General features: G+C 37.8%; 1 protein-coding gene across 2 annotated transcripts in view; it reads left to right on the top strand.

Annotated features, from left to right (window-relative positions):
* The first annotated feature begins 1,773 nt into the window (after window positions 1-1,773).
* arl15b (ADP-ribosylation factor-like 15b) overlaps window positions 1,774-17,119 on the top strand; it is a 72,695-nt gene continuing 57,349 nt past the window's right edge. The window contains exons 1-2 of one of the 2 annotated variants that reach the window (XM_017488882.3): window positions 1,774-2,200; window positions 2,286-2,458. In XM_017488882.3, coding sequence (XP_017344371.1) covers window positions 2,351-2,458 — 108 coding nt within the window. In that variant the 5' untranslated portion in view covers window positions 1,774-2,200; window positions 2,286-2,350. Of the gene's footprint in view, window positions 2,459-17,119 lie in introns of both variants that reach the window. The other variant, XM_047160788.2, reaches the window with a different exon arrangement.

Genomic DNA, 17,119 nt, shown 5'->3' with positions numbered 1-17,119 from the left:
GAAAACATACTTGTTTCCCAACGATTTACTAATACACAGATACATAATGCATATTTATCCATAAACTAAATGATAAATTATTATTTTTGCAATAAATTATTTGTTATGAATAAATAGTATACACAACTGATAATTATATAATCAGCATAACATTTATTATATATAGACTATAATTTATTTACTGTATATTTAGGAATTCCACCCTTGTGATTGTTTTCTCACCTTCTTCTTCTTCTTCTTCTTCTTCTTCTTCTTTATATTCAATGATTAAAGGACGTTAATAATATGTTTGTGCGTAAAACTGGACAAATACCTTATTAATAATACTGAAAAACACTGAAATTATATTGTTAGACTGTTAGATTGAAAATATATGTTAGACTGAAGGTTGTGCTCTGACATGGATAATGATGCAGTCACAAAATTATATTGACATTTGTTTAATGTCTTGAATACGCTTTATCATACACAAAATGTCCGGGAATGCCCCCCCCCCGCAATTACATGACTTGAAGATTACAGGACAAGCATGCTTTTGATTGCACTAAATGATCTTTTGACACATTAGTTATGATTAATGATGCGGTCTAAGCAATATAATCACTCATAATCAGCTTTATTGCACCTTTATGACACTGAATAAGACTTTTCATACACACTGCCATGTGTTAAAAGATTTTATAACCTTTAAAATATAACCAGGGAATACTGATTGCACTGTTTGACTTGGAATTCATCTTAGACTTACACACCTTAGATATTAATATATTAAACTTAATGAATAAAATGCAAGTTATCGTAAAACAAACTTTTATTCAATTATGTTGTTTGGCATTTGCTTTTAAATAACGTTTTTTAGTTATTTTGACCAATAGATGGCGCCACAACAATAAATATATTTAATTGAACCTCCTGTCACACATTCTAGCATACATTAGCTAAATCGTCAACAGCTCCGCCATCTTAGAAAGGGCAACTTTTCACTATATGAACCTAATATACAGCATCAACTAAGGTTTTCTCTCAAAATGCCGATATGGATGTAAGAATTGCCGATATCTCACACCAAGAAAGCAAAAAAGCACTTTGCAAATATTAAAGCTGAGACAAAATGTGTATTTAATTTATTATTATTATTTTTTAGACAGGATTAGGATCTTTTACTTCACATCAGTAATTTATTCCCAAACATTTCTTAATATTTGTTAAATGTCAAGTTCTTGTCTGGTGTATTTAACATGATGTAACTTATTTCTGTCACATATGTTAACTTTACTGACATTGTTATTTGATTAACTTACAGATCAACATATCGCTGAAAAGATAATCCAATGTACATTTAATGCAGTTTAGATGTTATGATTGTCAGCTTGTTAATGCTGGTTATATGTCAGTTATTGTGTTGTATGAATAACAACAACAACTCTAATTTGATTTACAATTTGATTTACAATCAAATTGATTTACAATTTGAAAACAATTTGATTTAAATTAGTGTGTAGTAAATATAAATATGTCTAAAAAATGGTAGGTTCTATCTTGGTAATCATTTAAGCTTATATTTATCAGCTTATACCTTTTTTTTTGCAACACAGTTTATGGGAATTGGGTTCAATAACACTGCGTAGTGTTTGTGTATGTACAATTACACCACATCTAAAATTTATTTTAAGCTTGATTTACACCTGATTTAATCAGGATTTCTACATAAACTCCATGTATTACAATATGGACCTTTCCAAAATGGCGGATTTCTTCCCGCGTCATAGGTGCTAGCAACACCCTCCTAGCAACAGTTTTCTGTGAGGCGAATGGGAAGCGACTTTGATCACGCGACCAACACAGAGCTCGTTCCGAAAGTGACATTTAGGAGCCAGATTGACACCAGGAAACAGTTCGGTTTTATACAACTGATATAATATTACCTCAAATTTTATGTTTTAAACCACACTCGATCGAGTTTTATCGAGTTTTTGTACTAGATTTAGCTTGATTAGCTCGCGTGACGTCAGGTTGAAGTCTCGCGACAGAGCATCGACGTGAACTCGTGCTAGCAGTTTTTTTTTTAGCCTGCCCAAAACCTTAAACACACTGACACTCACTGGAGTTTTGTTAATTGTTTATTTTTAAGGATTAATAATAAAGAGAAGTGCTACGAAGCTATGTTTATGAATGTGTAACAAGACATCTTAAAACATTCGTAAGTCTAATATAGAGAGAAAAGGCGGCTTATTGTTGCTATTGTGAGGTATTTGATAGCTAACGTTCATGTTTTTCTAACGCAGGGAGAGGCGGGGAACATAACACATACACACACACACACACACACACACACTGCCTTAGTTTTTGGATGCAGTCGCGTTACACGGACAATTCTTTGGGAAATCTGATACTTCAGCCTGGATTTCACTTTCCTGAGGACGACAGAGAGATTTCGAGGCATTACATGGATTATCTGGTAAAGTAATAAAACACTTTTCCCTCAGATTGTAGGTTGGAAGCTAGCTGCTTTAGCTCGACGCCCTCTTCCAACGGTCCTCATCTGCCTTAAATGAACAATTTCACTTGAACTACAATATTCATTTGCATGAATTTATTAAATATCTGTTTATTGCATTGTACTGTATATGATTAAAATCACTTTTATTTAAAAAATCACTATTTATCAATACTTTACGCGAGGTTGCGTTTCACTGACAGGTCTCATACATGGCTTGAAAATCCGGGTTTTATTTTATTTATTTTTCTGTTGTTGTAAAAAAATAGTGTCCCAATGAGACATTTTCTTTTTTCTTTTCTAAAGGAAAACAGTCTAACTATTGTTATTACACATGCAAACAAAGGCACAGTGCACCCAACTTTTGTTCCTTATGTCAGTTGCAAAATTATTGGCACCCTTCACGAACATGAGCAATAAGTGTTGTTTACTATATTGATGAGAGTATGAATATTTATTTTCTGAAAAAAATCTATAATTAAAATATTTGAGTATTAAACAATTCCAATGTTTGATGTAATGTATTAGTTTTAGATGTCTCGAATATAAAAGGTAAAATTTGAAGGTGAAACAAGCTGGATTAAAGTAATCTAATATAAGGTAGTATTTATTTATTTATTTATTTATTTAAAAGCTAAACAAATGGCAAAACGCTGCTATTCAAAATGTTTAAAAAAAACAAACAAATTTAACGATTAAGATTTTGGAAGGAATAAAGTCCTGTCTCTAATTTTTTTACACGCATGTTTTCGGGGGTCAACTGTGAAATCGTAACCTCCTCGCAGATGCAGCCAGGGTTTATGATGAAGCAGTCCATCTTCACAAGAAACGTCTCTTGACGCTGATGCTATTAATCTTTCCTCTTGCTGAAAAGTTGCGTATGCAACCTTTTTTTTTCGTGTAAATTAAACGCGTAGCTTATTTAATCCTTTGCCACATTGTAGTACTGAACGTTCAGTACGTCGCGCCTTTGTTTTTGTTATTAATGTACATAAAAACGAGGTTTAGCTCGTTTTCGGTTTTGTTTTGATTGCAAACGGACCTCTTGAATGCAACACGGTCGCTATACTAAGCTGCATCATAAACAATTCACGCTTGAATTAATATTACAGTTCGATGGAAATTATCCGACCCCCATTGCAAATCAGGTTTATTGTAAAAATTTACAGAGGTTCAGGTTTTTCATGTGTTCCAGCTCAAGCACACCTGCTGTAACTAATGAAGCCCTTGATTAGTTTAGTATCAAGTGTGCTTGAGACAACACCTGCTCTGCATATTTGTGCCATTGTGAGGGATTCTATTCAGGGGGGTGAATAATTTTGAAACTGGGGAAATCATTATAAGTTGCATTTTCAGTTGAATTTGGGGAAACCACTTGAAGCATTCGTCGTGTCGAACTATTTCAATCGCTTTTTGTTTGATTTGTTCATCGCTAACATTTGAAAGTCTGTACATTAAGCCTGATTTGCACTGGGGGTTGAATAATTTTGATTGCGACTGTAATACTATACAACATCACTATGAGTGAAAAACTTTATTGAATTTGTGCTTACGTCGTATTTTTGTACAGAGTACAGCAGTAAGTGCTATATAACACCGCAGAGCCAGGGCAGGTATTAAATTACGTGCTTATGGAAACTGCTTGAATAGTTTTTAAATGAAGTGCTCTTATTCCAGAGCTTATTGTTCCTGTCCCGTAGTGTCACTAACAACAATATGGTACTTTATCTAGCAGAAAAAATACAACAAACCGCAATAATATTTAGAATAATATTTCTAGAAAAAAGTTTCGGTCGCTGTTCTGGTTTTAGTTTAACTATAGATCCTCACTTCATGGAAAAAAAACAATGAACGTTTTTTTTTTTTTTTTGGGGGGGGTGGGTGGGTCTGATTTGTAATCACGCTCCAGAACGTTTAGGTTGGGCAGGGCGTGTAGCATGGCATATCTGGAACGCTATTGGCCAACTTCAACACACCATCACACTGACTTCTTGTTTCAGAGGGAAACACGTCAAACATTCGGAATCGTATCACCGCTTTTGAAGCGATATCGTATAATCTGAACGACAGACCTACGATTAAAGAAAATGATCACGCTCTGTTTACGTCATCGATCAGATGGCGTCGGGCGATATTGCAAAAAAAAAAAAAAAAATCACGTTTTTTTTTTCCAATTTAATGAATGATTCTGGAGTACGATGTCGTTTTTTTGCCCTGTTTTTTACATTTCAAAAATTGCGCGATTTATTTATAAAGTTTTCAGGAGGTGTTTGAACTTTTAAATAGTGTTTATGGAGGTTTTTCGAACAGTAATTCAAATTAATCGGTCAAATCGCCCAGCACTACAATCATCAACGTTTCAGTTATCAGCTTGAGCTGAAAACGAGGTTGCGTAAACACAAACAGGGTGAGCTTGATGTAGTAAGGAGAGATTTACGTCCATGTTTCAGACCGGTGTATTTGTAGCCGTCTCGTACGTTTGCCTTCATCCTGTTGGTGGGTTTTAGACCGAACTTCCACAACGGGACTAAACCGGCTGCTGAATGAAGACGTGAGGACGGCGTCACCATATTGTTTGAGTATATCATAAAGAAAAAAGTGTAATTGTGTAATCATATAATCAAACTTGGCTACACTGGAAACATACGTATTGTTGTTGTTGTTGTTATTATTATTATTATTATTATTACTATTATTATTATTTTTAACCATTTAAATTTGCTCTTAGTCAATAGGGTGGGGACCCCCCCCCAAACAGTAGCCTTGTGGCGTCTTTACTTCAGCACATTGTGACCAGCGTTCTCAAAATAGAAGCGTTTCCTCCAGGAAGTCAACCTGGACGTTCTGGCCTTTAGGATCATAGCACGCTCGAGTGTCCACGTCTGCAGAAATTTCTCTTTTGGTTTGGGATTTTCTCTGGTTAACGTCACGTGTCCTCCTGGCCGGTGAAATCTAGTAAATAAATCGTTTATTTATTTATTGTTGTTGTTGATGTTGCAGGCTGAAAAATCTCAGGATGTCACCTTGTGTCACAGAACTCATTTCCAAGTTGCTTAACATTGAGCGTAAACGTGACATGTACAAGAGGTCATATTTCTCCACTGCGTCACCTACAGCTGATTATTTGTGTGTATTTTTCTTATAATTCGTTCATTTTATTTTTAAACAGATGAAATACTTGAGAGATAAAACGAACGCGTCCCAAATAATAATCACGATTTTATCTAAAGCCTCTTGTTTGTGCTTTTAAACATTACGACATAAAGTGTTTCATAACACACGCTGTGTCTCTCTCATGTCTTTGTTTTTACTCTGGAGCACTAAAAAGAAGTCAAGACATGCAAATTTTTTTTGGGGAAAAAAACGCTCGATGTGAACACCAAATGTCTCAAAAACGCATAAAAACCCCGTACGTGCTCATTTGAGGCGGATAATTTTTTTTGTTTGATAAAAAGACATGTATAAACTACGACGGAAACACGTTTACCGAATAAATTCCTCGACGTGCGTAAAAAAAAAAGTCATGTGACTTTGCCTCAACAAGTCATGTGATTGGATGATTGGCTCAGAAAAGAAAAATGGCGGAGCGCGAGATGCGCCGGTTTCCCCAGAAGTGACGTTTTTCTTGTTCTCTTGAACACACGGGATAGAAACGGTGCTGTATTTGCAGATGTCTTATGCGATATTCAAATTTTTTCGCATAAGTTAAGTTTGCAACGTGGATGGAAGCATAGTTACTAAGATTCACAGACCATGTGGTTATTTTCCACGGCTAATAAAATGGTCTAATGCAGCTTGCACGACTGTTTTTAATTTTTTTTTTTTGCTTGATTACCTTTACATATGTATTGGCTTTGAAAAATCACCAGATTTTTATTATTTATTTATATTTTACTTGGTTTAATTACGATGGCCATCTTTGTGTCATGGCAGACAACACATTTTGGTCATTCAGCCATTTACTGAAGCCTCAGGATGGTCCTAGATTCTTGGAACAAAAAAGGACAGAAAAATATCAGTTCTTCAGCGGCGTTTTCTCCATGGAGACATTTCCACGATTCGACCTCATCGCATTTGATTTTACTGCTTTTACTATTTGAACTTGTACGCCTTGTTTTCATGATACGATCGATGGGATAATGAGGGTCTCCACGTTTTATTTATTTTTCCCCTCCCGTCCTACGTCACCGTTGACTTATGTGGACTTTCCCACGTATTTCCAGCCATTGCCGTGTTCCCGATGCTCATCTTCGTTACAGGTGGATGGAAAAATGTCCCGTGGTGTTCAGCGGGGTCTCGGCGTGAGTTTCCTTTCCACTCGGGTGGACTATAAGCCTCAGCCTGCATTGTTGGCACGGAGATGACTTCTGTTTTCTCAGACTCTCTGAGTTTCCTTCACACCGCTAGCCATGTCAGTTTAACGATAATGATATTTAACATGGATTGGGTTATTATCCTGAACAGCTAGCTTTTGTAGATTTTCCATAAAGCTTTATTCATGGGTAAGTTTAGCTGATTATTGCTAGGAAAATGTTTGGGATGCGCCTAAAATAACGTAAAGTGGTGCGAACGGTGTTGGATGATGGATCGGTGCTCTGGGTAAGTTTGTCACGTGATCACTGTTTGTTTTATTATGGTACATTTGTGACTTTTGTCTTAATATTCTTAATATAAATATAGAAAGAAATTGAGCCAACACAAACCTGTAAATTAAGAAAATAATTATTCGATTACGATAAAAGAAACGACGGCATGTAATCGGAGGACGGACCCATAAGCCATAAACAAACGCCTCAGCCGATGGAAGATTTCACATATTATTCGTTCCGTACAGGATTTCGCAGTTTTTTTGAGACCCGTGTGTGTGCGTGAGGAAATACCTTCCGACCAATCCGATTCGAGAATTCAGCTTCATCGACAAATAATCGATTAACCGGCCTGACGTTTTTCTGTCGTTACCGATTTCCTTCTACTAGCTGCCCGTTGTTGTTAAGCGTTCCCAGCACGCTTTCCGTTTTCACAGCTGTTAATCCATCCACGCGTTAATGCCAAATCCACGTCTAGCTAACGTTTTTAAAACGAATTAACCGCGGTAAAATCGCGACGTTCTATAAACTTCCGAAAATCCCCGTTTCTCAACGTCTTCGTTTCTTTCCATCCGTATTTCCCTCGTGGAGCCGTAAACATCTTCCATGAAATGGAAAAAGACTAGGGGTGGGGCGATATGACGAAAATATCATGTCACTATTCTCAAAGAAATTTCTAGAATACGCGATATGTGTTAAGATTTATTGTGTTGGATGGTAACTGTTTAATGCCTACAAAAAAAGTTGTTTTTTAAAATGTATTTAAATTGGATATATTTATTATTGCGGTGCAGCAACTTGTGAACATGTAGTCTCTTAATGGGTTGAGTTTCAGTCACCGTTTCATACTCGTTCCGTCGAAAAATATGTAAATGAGAACAGCTTTATTGGGAAAGAAATAGTAGCAAAGATGCTCAGATGCAAATTCGACATGATGATATAATGAATATGCTAATTGGCGCATGACGACATCTAGCCACATTTTAGCGAAAGTTGTTGGCAGCGTGTCAATCACGTGGAGTACACTGACATCTCATGTATAGTCTTGGAAAAGCAAAAATTAAAAAAAAAAAAAAATCGTGCGTTGAAAGTCCTGGAATTTCATTATGGCGCATCTGTACGATCCCTGATATCGTATTATCATATCGCCCAGCCCTGCTTTCGAGTTCACCTTTAAATAAAAGGAGATTTGATTATACTGTTGTTCTAAACTCTTCTTGGATTATATTCCATTTTTTGTTGTAATTTTAGCCGCGTAATGTTTTGTCAGGTTTGTGACCCCCTTCGTCCTCCAAACCTCCCACTGATAAAATCAAATAAACACCAGTGAGCGTCGTACGAGTACCAAAACCAGTTCTCCTTTCGTGTGTGTGTGTGTTGTTTGTTCTCAGAGCCGTTGGTTTACGGTGTCTATTTATTTCTGAGCCACGTGGGTCGAGGTACTCGGTGGGTGGCGAGTGCAGGACGTTCTGCTCGAGAAGCTCTGTAGTAGCTGCTGAGAGCCCGGGGGTTAATGTGGGTCATTAGTGCCCTGTGTGAGATTCGTGAGTTGCTCTTAGTGCTAATGGTGTGTTTAAAAAGCCACGTAATCAGCTCGATCTCTTTAATAGATGCGTTGAGCCTTGGGACTTTGGGTTTTATTTAGACGACAAGGCTCCTAAGTCAGGAGAAACGAGTCGGTGTTGGAAAAACCATTTTATAAACAAGAACTGTTACGTTAAACACCACTGGAGCAGTCACAGTGACGCATTGTATTTACAGTTAAGACCAACCTGTTGTCTGATTAGCTGAGATCAAATAATTAATTTCATAGATTTTTTTTACTTTCTTTCTTTTTCCAGTGCAAGAAAGGAAGTGTTGAAGGACCTGAAACGAATGGCCTCCTAAAGTCCTGGGGCAGTTAAAATTGGCCCAGGAGCAGTAGAAATAGGCACAGGGGTGGTAAAAATTGCCTGGGGGAAGTGGAAATAGGCCTGGGGATGGTAAATATTTGGCCTCGGATGGTAAAATTGCCCCAGGAGCAGTAAAAAAAGGGCCTGGGTCAGTAGAAATAAGACCAGAGGATGGTAAAGATTGGCAGTGAAAATGGGCCTGGGGTGGTGAAAATTGCCCTGGGAATACTAGAAATTGGTCTGGGACAGTAAAAATTGGCCTGGGATGGTCAAATTTCCCGGGGCAGTAAAAAAAAAAAAGGTCCTGGGTCAGTAGAAATAAACCCAGAGGATAGTAAAAAGTGGCCTTGGGGCAGCAGAAATAGGCCTGGAATGGTAAAATTTAACCTGAGGGTAGATTTCCAACAGCGTTTCACAACCTGTATTAACTGGGGTGGTGTGATGAAGTGAAGTTACTCGGAAGTGGATGAATTTCCTGTAACAGCACTTCCACAGTGTGTTATTACATCCATACCGCAGTAGTTTATTGTTTTATAATCCACGTGTAGTTGCATTAAGCATTAAAAAAAAGTCAGTTCCTGTTCTCACTTACTTTAAAGCGTTAAATTCTGACCAATCAGAATCCAGAATTCATCAGCGCCGTGGTATAAATTCGCATGATTTGAGACAGGTCTGTTTATAATGTGATGTGTGTCCAGGTCTCTTCAGGCAAAAAAAAAAAAAAAGAAGTAGGAGTAGGCCGAAGTAGGAGTGGGAACCTGAACCACGTTATTCCACACACTTCCGTGCTTTGATAAAGCAGGATATAGCCATCAGGTCTCGGTCTGGGTGGTGGTGGAGGAGTTTGGATTGGAGAGCGCTCCCTGTGGCCTTGACCAGCTCGCTCAAGGGCATGCTGGGAAACGGGGATCGCCTAAGCGCCCAAACAGGATGTCATTGAAAAAACGGCCTCTGTTGTGAAAGGTGGGAACAGGGTGGGAATAGGTCACGAATTAGGAAAACAAAAGAGCCGCTTCCTCTGCCTCTGTGAGCTCCCAGTCGACGAGATTTATTGGGTCCCACGGTGACGGGCCGACTCCGGTCGGTCCACGTATTGTTATGATGAAAAATGGGTTCTATTTTTACAGAAACAGTCCGACTTCAGGGAGTTAAAAAAAACCTTCAGAATTCGAGCATTCTCCGATAAGCTTACAAACCTAGATCTGATTAAAAGCTCCACTCTTCTGAGAAGGCTTACCACTCGATTTTAGAGCGTAGCCATGGGGATTTGTGATCGTTCACACTTTCTGCATGAGAATTAGTGATGATGGGATGTCGAGGAGGCCTGAGGTGCAGTCAGGGTTCCAGTTCATCCCAAAGGGGTTCAGTGGGGTAGAGGTCACAGCAAGGTCACATATCTGCATGAGTTTTCTACCTGTTTGATATTTCTGGCATACATGTTAGTAACAAAGACTAGATTTCAGTCCGTACAGGATTGATTTTGCCGCGTTTGTTTTCCAAACTTTGCGATGCAACTTGCAAAGTTTGTTGTGTTTTTTCCCCCCAGAAAATGACTAGAATTGGCGAAATTGCAGTTGTGCAGAATTGTCTTTCACAGTGATGTTTGTTGGTAAATGAGACCTTTTCGTTGTACTCATGTTCAACGCACGTGAATCGACCTGGGCTTTGGCTGAATGCCTGTCGCGATGACGTCACATGACGCGTCTCAGGCCAAATCTGGAAAATCTACGGTGATTTTGATCAATTGCGAGCTCCTCCAAATATAATATATCGATCTTGCGTTAATTTCGGAGAACGCAGAATTCCGGAGGGAGTGACTTGCAACAGGTTTCACTCATCAGTCTTTTCGTAAAGTCGTGTCAAAATGTTTGTATGTTCGCACACTTCTTCAACCAGGAAAGCTCCACCAGTTGTTTACTGGATGTGCGGAGAAGCTGTAGAGGAGCAAACCGAGTCCAAACCCTCCTGAGGTTCCTCCTCCTTGGAGTAGGCTTTTAACATTTACTTAAAAAAAAAAACAAAAATTCCCCATCCGGAACGGGTTGAAATGTTGCGTTCCTGCATTATGTTCTTCATCAAAGCTTTAACGTGGCGTTCTGTCATTTTGTATATCATCCACAAGGGTATTATTCCACTCTTAATCTTGCGTGACCTGAAAACCTTTATTCTTACAGGGTAGCTGTTTGTGACTGCTGAATTCTGGATTCTGATTGGTCAGTAGGTGTCGATGCGGTTTGATTTTTCCATAACGCTGGCTCTGACGCCGTCTCTTCACCGGTAGTTTTCCTGTAACGGCACGACATGGAAGATTTTCAGGAAAACTGTAGAGAAATATGTGATAATGGGTTGAAAATTTCTTTATCAATAACTTCCTTTATTATATAGTTTAAAATTCCATACTAGATTTGTTTGGTTTATGAAATCTCACACAGCCCCTGTGGTTTTCTGTCTGATTGGAAGCGAGACAGTCCGAGTGTTTGCTCCGTCCGCATCGCAGTCAGACAGCAGTGTTGTTTGTCTCTAAGGCGCTCTGGCGATTGCAGTCTCAGACTGTAAACTTGGCACACGATGCCGTCTGGATGGCACACAGGCGGCGATAATCACCACCTTTCCCGCTCTCGTTGTGTGAATGAATGGAATCTGTTCATTCTTTAGCATTGTCTTTTGTAAACTATTAAGGGGGGTCGGGGCTTCCTACAAATCCTATAATCCGTTTTGGGACCTTCCTGTTGTTGCTTCGAAGCGGTCTGGCGAGCGTCCCAGCTCTCAGTGGAAATGCCACCCAGTGCCAACACGACACGAAATGCAGAATAAATAGAAATCAGATTAGACGCACAGACAGTTTCACGTTACGCGGTATGCATCAGAACGCTTACGTTTGCTAGCGGCGTATACTCGCAAACGGTTCAAGCTTTCTGAAGAGGTTCTACTTTCGAACTTTTCTGAAAGGGAAGCGCTTTGTATTTATTTTATGAATAAAACCTTTAAGGGTTTCATGAGAATGGAAATGCTTTTAAAGTGTTTGATGGACCTGGAGCTGCAGAAGAAAACTGTGTTAAAACTTTGAATTTATTAATTTATTAAGATTTTGCGATAATTACTTAAAACTTTGACATGATAAGTCAGAATCTTGAGATCAGTCGAAAGTTTAAGAAAATAAGGTGAAACCTTGAAGTGGGAATTTTGAGAGATTTTTTTTCAAGTCAGAAAATTTGAACGGTGTCGGTTATGAGATGATAAATCTGAATATTTGAGATGCATTGAAATTGTGAGAGAAGTCAAGATTTGGAGAGAAGTCGTCATCTCGAGGTGACGTTTGAGATGATAATTGAATGTCTACAGAAATATTATTCCCAACCACATGTAATTTGGGGAATGTCAAGACAAACGTGATTTCTGTTTGTATAAAAGCTCAGAACTCATCACAGAAGGTCAGTTTTTTTTCTTATCGGGTCTTCAAAATGGAGTAAAAGTGCAGAATCTCTAAGCCTGAGTGACATTAGAGGTTTATAGACCCAACTTTAATAGGAACAGATGCTAAAAGTCAGAATTTGTGCTTAAACCATATTTCATTAAAGAACAACACTATATACTTTTTTATTTATTTTTTATTTATTTATTTTTTTTAAATAAACGTTGTTAAAATCCAATCCCTGTTTAGTCGTTTATATTCATGAAGATGGAACAAAGAAGGAAATGAGTTCTGCTTACCGAAAGAAAGACTGAAGGAGAGAGAAGATTAGGATCCAAAATTATATTTAGGCTTCTATAAATAACAACAACCAAAAAAAGGTTTTCGATTTGATTGAAGTCTCACTGTGAATCTGATTGATGTGAAAACATCAGACGTTATGACCTACGCTTATAAATGATCACGATAAGAAATGATAAGTTATGTAATCCTTTTTCAGAAGAAAAATCTTTTCCATTTTCCGTCTTAAAACAAATATAACGCAAAACAAAAACCTTGTTTCCGACGTCATGGCAGGGAAGTAATCTCACAGGCATGCGTTTCCTTTTGTTTAATTTTTTAATTTTTTTTTTAATTTAAGGAAATGATATTTTCCAGGTCAAACTTACTCCATCCTCAGCCTTCTTATCAAATTCCTTCCTTTCGTGCTGATGTTTTGGTCACGCCGGTTACAGGCGAGGGCAGGATACCAAACGAAAAAAACAGCCATGGCGCTATATTTAGCTTTTTATTTGTATTTATTAAAATTTTTAAAAATATATTATATCTCGATACTTGAAGACGATTTTATGATAAAAATAAATTGGCCGAGAAATTGTATCGCTGCGTTACAAATCTTTTTAAAAAATAATGAATGAATGAATGAATGAATGAATGAATAAAAAGGAAAAAGTCCAGGGAAATAAATGCTTTAACGCATATGATTATTAGGTTCGGGCGATATATGTCAAAAAATTGTGCTTTGATAATTGAAGACATTTCGCTGACGTGCTCAGTAGTGTTTTAATAAAAAATGGACTTTCAAAAATAAATAAATAAATGATTGAACATTTCAAAACGAGGAGAAAATCTGATATTTTTAAAAAATGCTTTATAATATAGCATTTTATAATATTAAATGTTTTAAATACAGTTTCATGTCTTCAAACGCACGTAATTCCACACCGATACCCAGAGTCACCACGACCTCCGTCACCATCAGACGGAGGCGTAATCGCCGAGTGACCGCAGAGTACCGTGGAGTTCTACTGGTATTGGTACCAACTACTGAAATTTGGGTACCGTGACAACCCTATTCATTATTATTTCTTTCTTTCTTTCTTCCTACATTCTTGATGTTACTAAATCTTTTTCTTTTTCTTTCTTTCTACATTCTTGACATTATTAAATCTTTTTCTTTCTTTTAAGTTCTACATTCTTTATATTACTAAATCTTTCTTTTTCTTTCTTTCTGCATGCTTGACATTACTAAATCTTTTTCTTCCGTTCTTTTTCTTTTTTTTTTCTACATTCTTGATATGACTAAATCTTTCTTTCTTGCTGTGAGTTTGAGTCGCGTATACCCTGCCTTTAGACCCGATATTAGACCCCCAATATTACAAAATAGCAAAGGTTTTTTTTAAAAATATTTATATATTTTCTTTAAAAAAGTGTCTGTTTATTTATAACACTACTTGTTATATTATCCTGCCATTAAATAACAAAAAAAAAAACCCTTCTGCTGAGGGAGTGATGATAAATTCCACAACTTTTTCTCTTCTGATTGCTGTAATCCATCTCTCTTTATATATTTTCCTCTCTTGGGAGGTCATGGGAAGGAAATACTTTTTTTTTCTTTTCTTTTTTTTCTTTCACTGTTCTCATATCTACCTCTAGAGAAGGCTACCCTGTCTAGCATGATCGAAGTGACGTTCAGGTCTTCAAATGTTTCGGAAATGTCTTTAATATGGTATTAAAAAGTATTAAATTTGAAGTTCTGGTACCTGTAGATACACTGTTCTTTCTTTCTTTCTTTCTTTCTTTCTTCTGTCTTTTTTTTCATTGTTTTTTTCCTTTCAGACTCTCTCGTGCTCTCTCTCTCTCTCTCTCTCTCTCTCTCTCTCTCTCTCTCTCTCTCTCTCTGTGTGTGTGTGTGAGTCACACACAGACTGCATGTCCTCTGGCTATAAGATTGAGAGGTACGGTGCAGTTCCACAGGTTGGTCCTGTTCTATAACAGAGAACGACTTCCTGTCTCACTGCCGTATCTTTAACATCCCACGTGTGCTGTTAATCTCTCCCTGAAGGCAGTGTTTGTGAATTTAATAGATGTGTGTGTGTGTGTTTTGTTGAAGCTATCCCAGTGAACATGAACTTGTATCTTGTGACATTTAGATTAATCCTGAAGTTTCCAGAGGTTCTCCTGTGGTTTGAATAGTTCTGAGTGAATCATTTTTACACCTCAGTGAGGTTATCTTCTCCAATCCGCTGCTGGGTCGGAAAGTGTGCAATGGCACTGCTTGGAAATTAGTTCCGGCTGGAACGGATGGTCAGGTTTATATTAATGAGATCGTTGTAATATGTTCTTCGTTTCCATAGTAACGGCTCATTCACATAATGAGTAGATTTTCAAAGCGTGGTGGTGTTTAACAGTGAAATTGGTCATCTGTGTAGTTGGAGCTCAAAGACATAAAAATGAAGTAAACTTTGTTCTTTGGCGCCACCTGGGGGTGACGGTGTCGAATGACTTCTGTTACAGTGCTGAATCCAATAACGAGCTCATCAGTGTTTCATCTGCACTTCCTGTAGAGGTTCCTCATTTCCTGAAAGATACAGGAGATGATTCGGAAAAGGTTCCTATTTCAGGGTTCTCATAAAGTTCCTTCGGCTCATCATATTCTTTCTGTCTTTCTTTTTCTTTCTTTCTTGATTTTTGACAATTGCAGAATCTTTTTCTTTCTTTTTTGACGTACAGAATCCTTCCTTTCATTCTTTCTTTTTTGACGTACAGAATCCTTCCTTTCATTCTTTCTTTTCTGACGTACAGACTCCTTCCCTTCATTCTTTATTTTTTGACATATAGAATACTTTCTTCTTTCTTTCTTTTTTGACATACAGAATGGTTTCTTTCTTTTTTTGACACACAGAATCCTTCCTTCTTTCTTTCCACGTTGTTGACAATTACAGAATCTTTCTTTCCGTCTGATTGTTACAAAGCAGTGACACGAGACTCCTTCCATAAATGTTAAATTAACATGTATTCTCGTTACAAAAAACTTCACCGTATCAACGATTACGAGCAATTTTTAAATCCGTTTACGTGGAGCGTCTGCCGTACACGGCCCTATGATCGAGCCGTTACTATAGAAACGATTACATATTAGAACAAGCGCATTGATATAAAGCTTCACTCCTGTCAGAGCTGCTGTTCTAGAGAATTAATCACCATCTGACCAATTACAATTCAGAAATATTACCCAGAAACCCCTGTGTGTTTCTATATTTGATGAGGATGTCTCTCAGGTGTTACTTCATAAAGCCACTAGAGGGCAGCGTCGTCCTGTGCCTGATTTCATATCACACACCTCCTCACATCAAACGTGTGCGTGTGTGTTTGATTACGAATTAACGATATGAATGTTTGCTAACAAAAAAGCGTGGTGTTCTTGTTCTACAGCTCGCTGCTATATATTTGTAGTGTTCTGTAATAACAATATAATAATGCAACATAGCTATCATATCAATAGATTTATTATTTATTATTATTATCTAGATGCATGTAAATACCTTCTTCAGAAAATCCACTGAAAGGCGATACAGTGGATATAAAATGTCTACACACACCTGTTAAAATGGCAGGTTTTTGTGATGCAAAAAAAAGGAAACCAAGATAAATCACGTCAGAACTTTTTCTAACTCCCATTGGCTAGTGAGATTTGGATCGACGGCTCGAGTGTACAGCTAAGCAGAGGAGGATGATGACGATGACGCTCTGTGCCACTCCTGAGAGCTCGTCTCGAAAAAAAAAATAGTCGTATGAGACTACCCAAACTTCACGAACTAATATACTGATTAAGAAAGAAAGTCTCTAAGACTACAATCTGAAGTCACCGACATCACCACAAGTTGTTTGGAAGGGTTTCAAGAAAAAAAAGCCTCTACTCTCATCCAAAAACAAACTGGAGCGTCTTCAGTTTGCAGACACTACTGGAGCTTCAAATGGGACCGGGTTCTATGGTCAGATGAATCCAGAATAGAGCTTTTTGGTAATAAACACAGAGGTGGTTTTGGAGCACAGAGAGGTAGCCGTATGGAAAAGTTCCTCATGCCCACGGTTAAATATGGAGGAGGATCTTTAATGTTTTGGGGCTGTTTTTCTGCCAGAGGACCTGGACATTTTGTTAGGATACATGGCGTCATGAACTCTATCAAATATCAACAGATTTTAAATGAAAACCTGACTGCCTCTGCCAGAACGCTTCAAATGGGCCGTGGTTGGATCTTCCAGCAGGACAGTGATCCAAACCATCATCAACATCAACACAAAAATGGTTTACTGACCACAAAATCAAGGTCCTGCCATCACCACCCCAGTCCCCTGACCCGAACCCCATAGAAAACCTGTGTGGTGAACTGAAGAGGAGAGTCCACCAGCGTGGACCTCGAAATGTGAAGGATCTGGAGAGGTTTTGTAT

This window comes from Ictalurus punctatus, chromosome 16 (assembly GCF_001660625.3).
Source record: "Ictalurus punctatus breed USDA103 chromosome 16, Coco_2.0, whole genome shotgun sequence".
NCBI lineage: Eukaryota > Metazoa > Chordata > Actinopteri > Siluriformes > Ictaluridae > Ictalurus > Ictalurus punctatus.
Note: the sequence above shows the minus strand (reverse complement) of the source record. Positions and strands in the feature narration are given on the sequence as shown.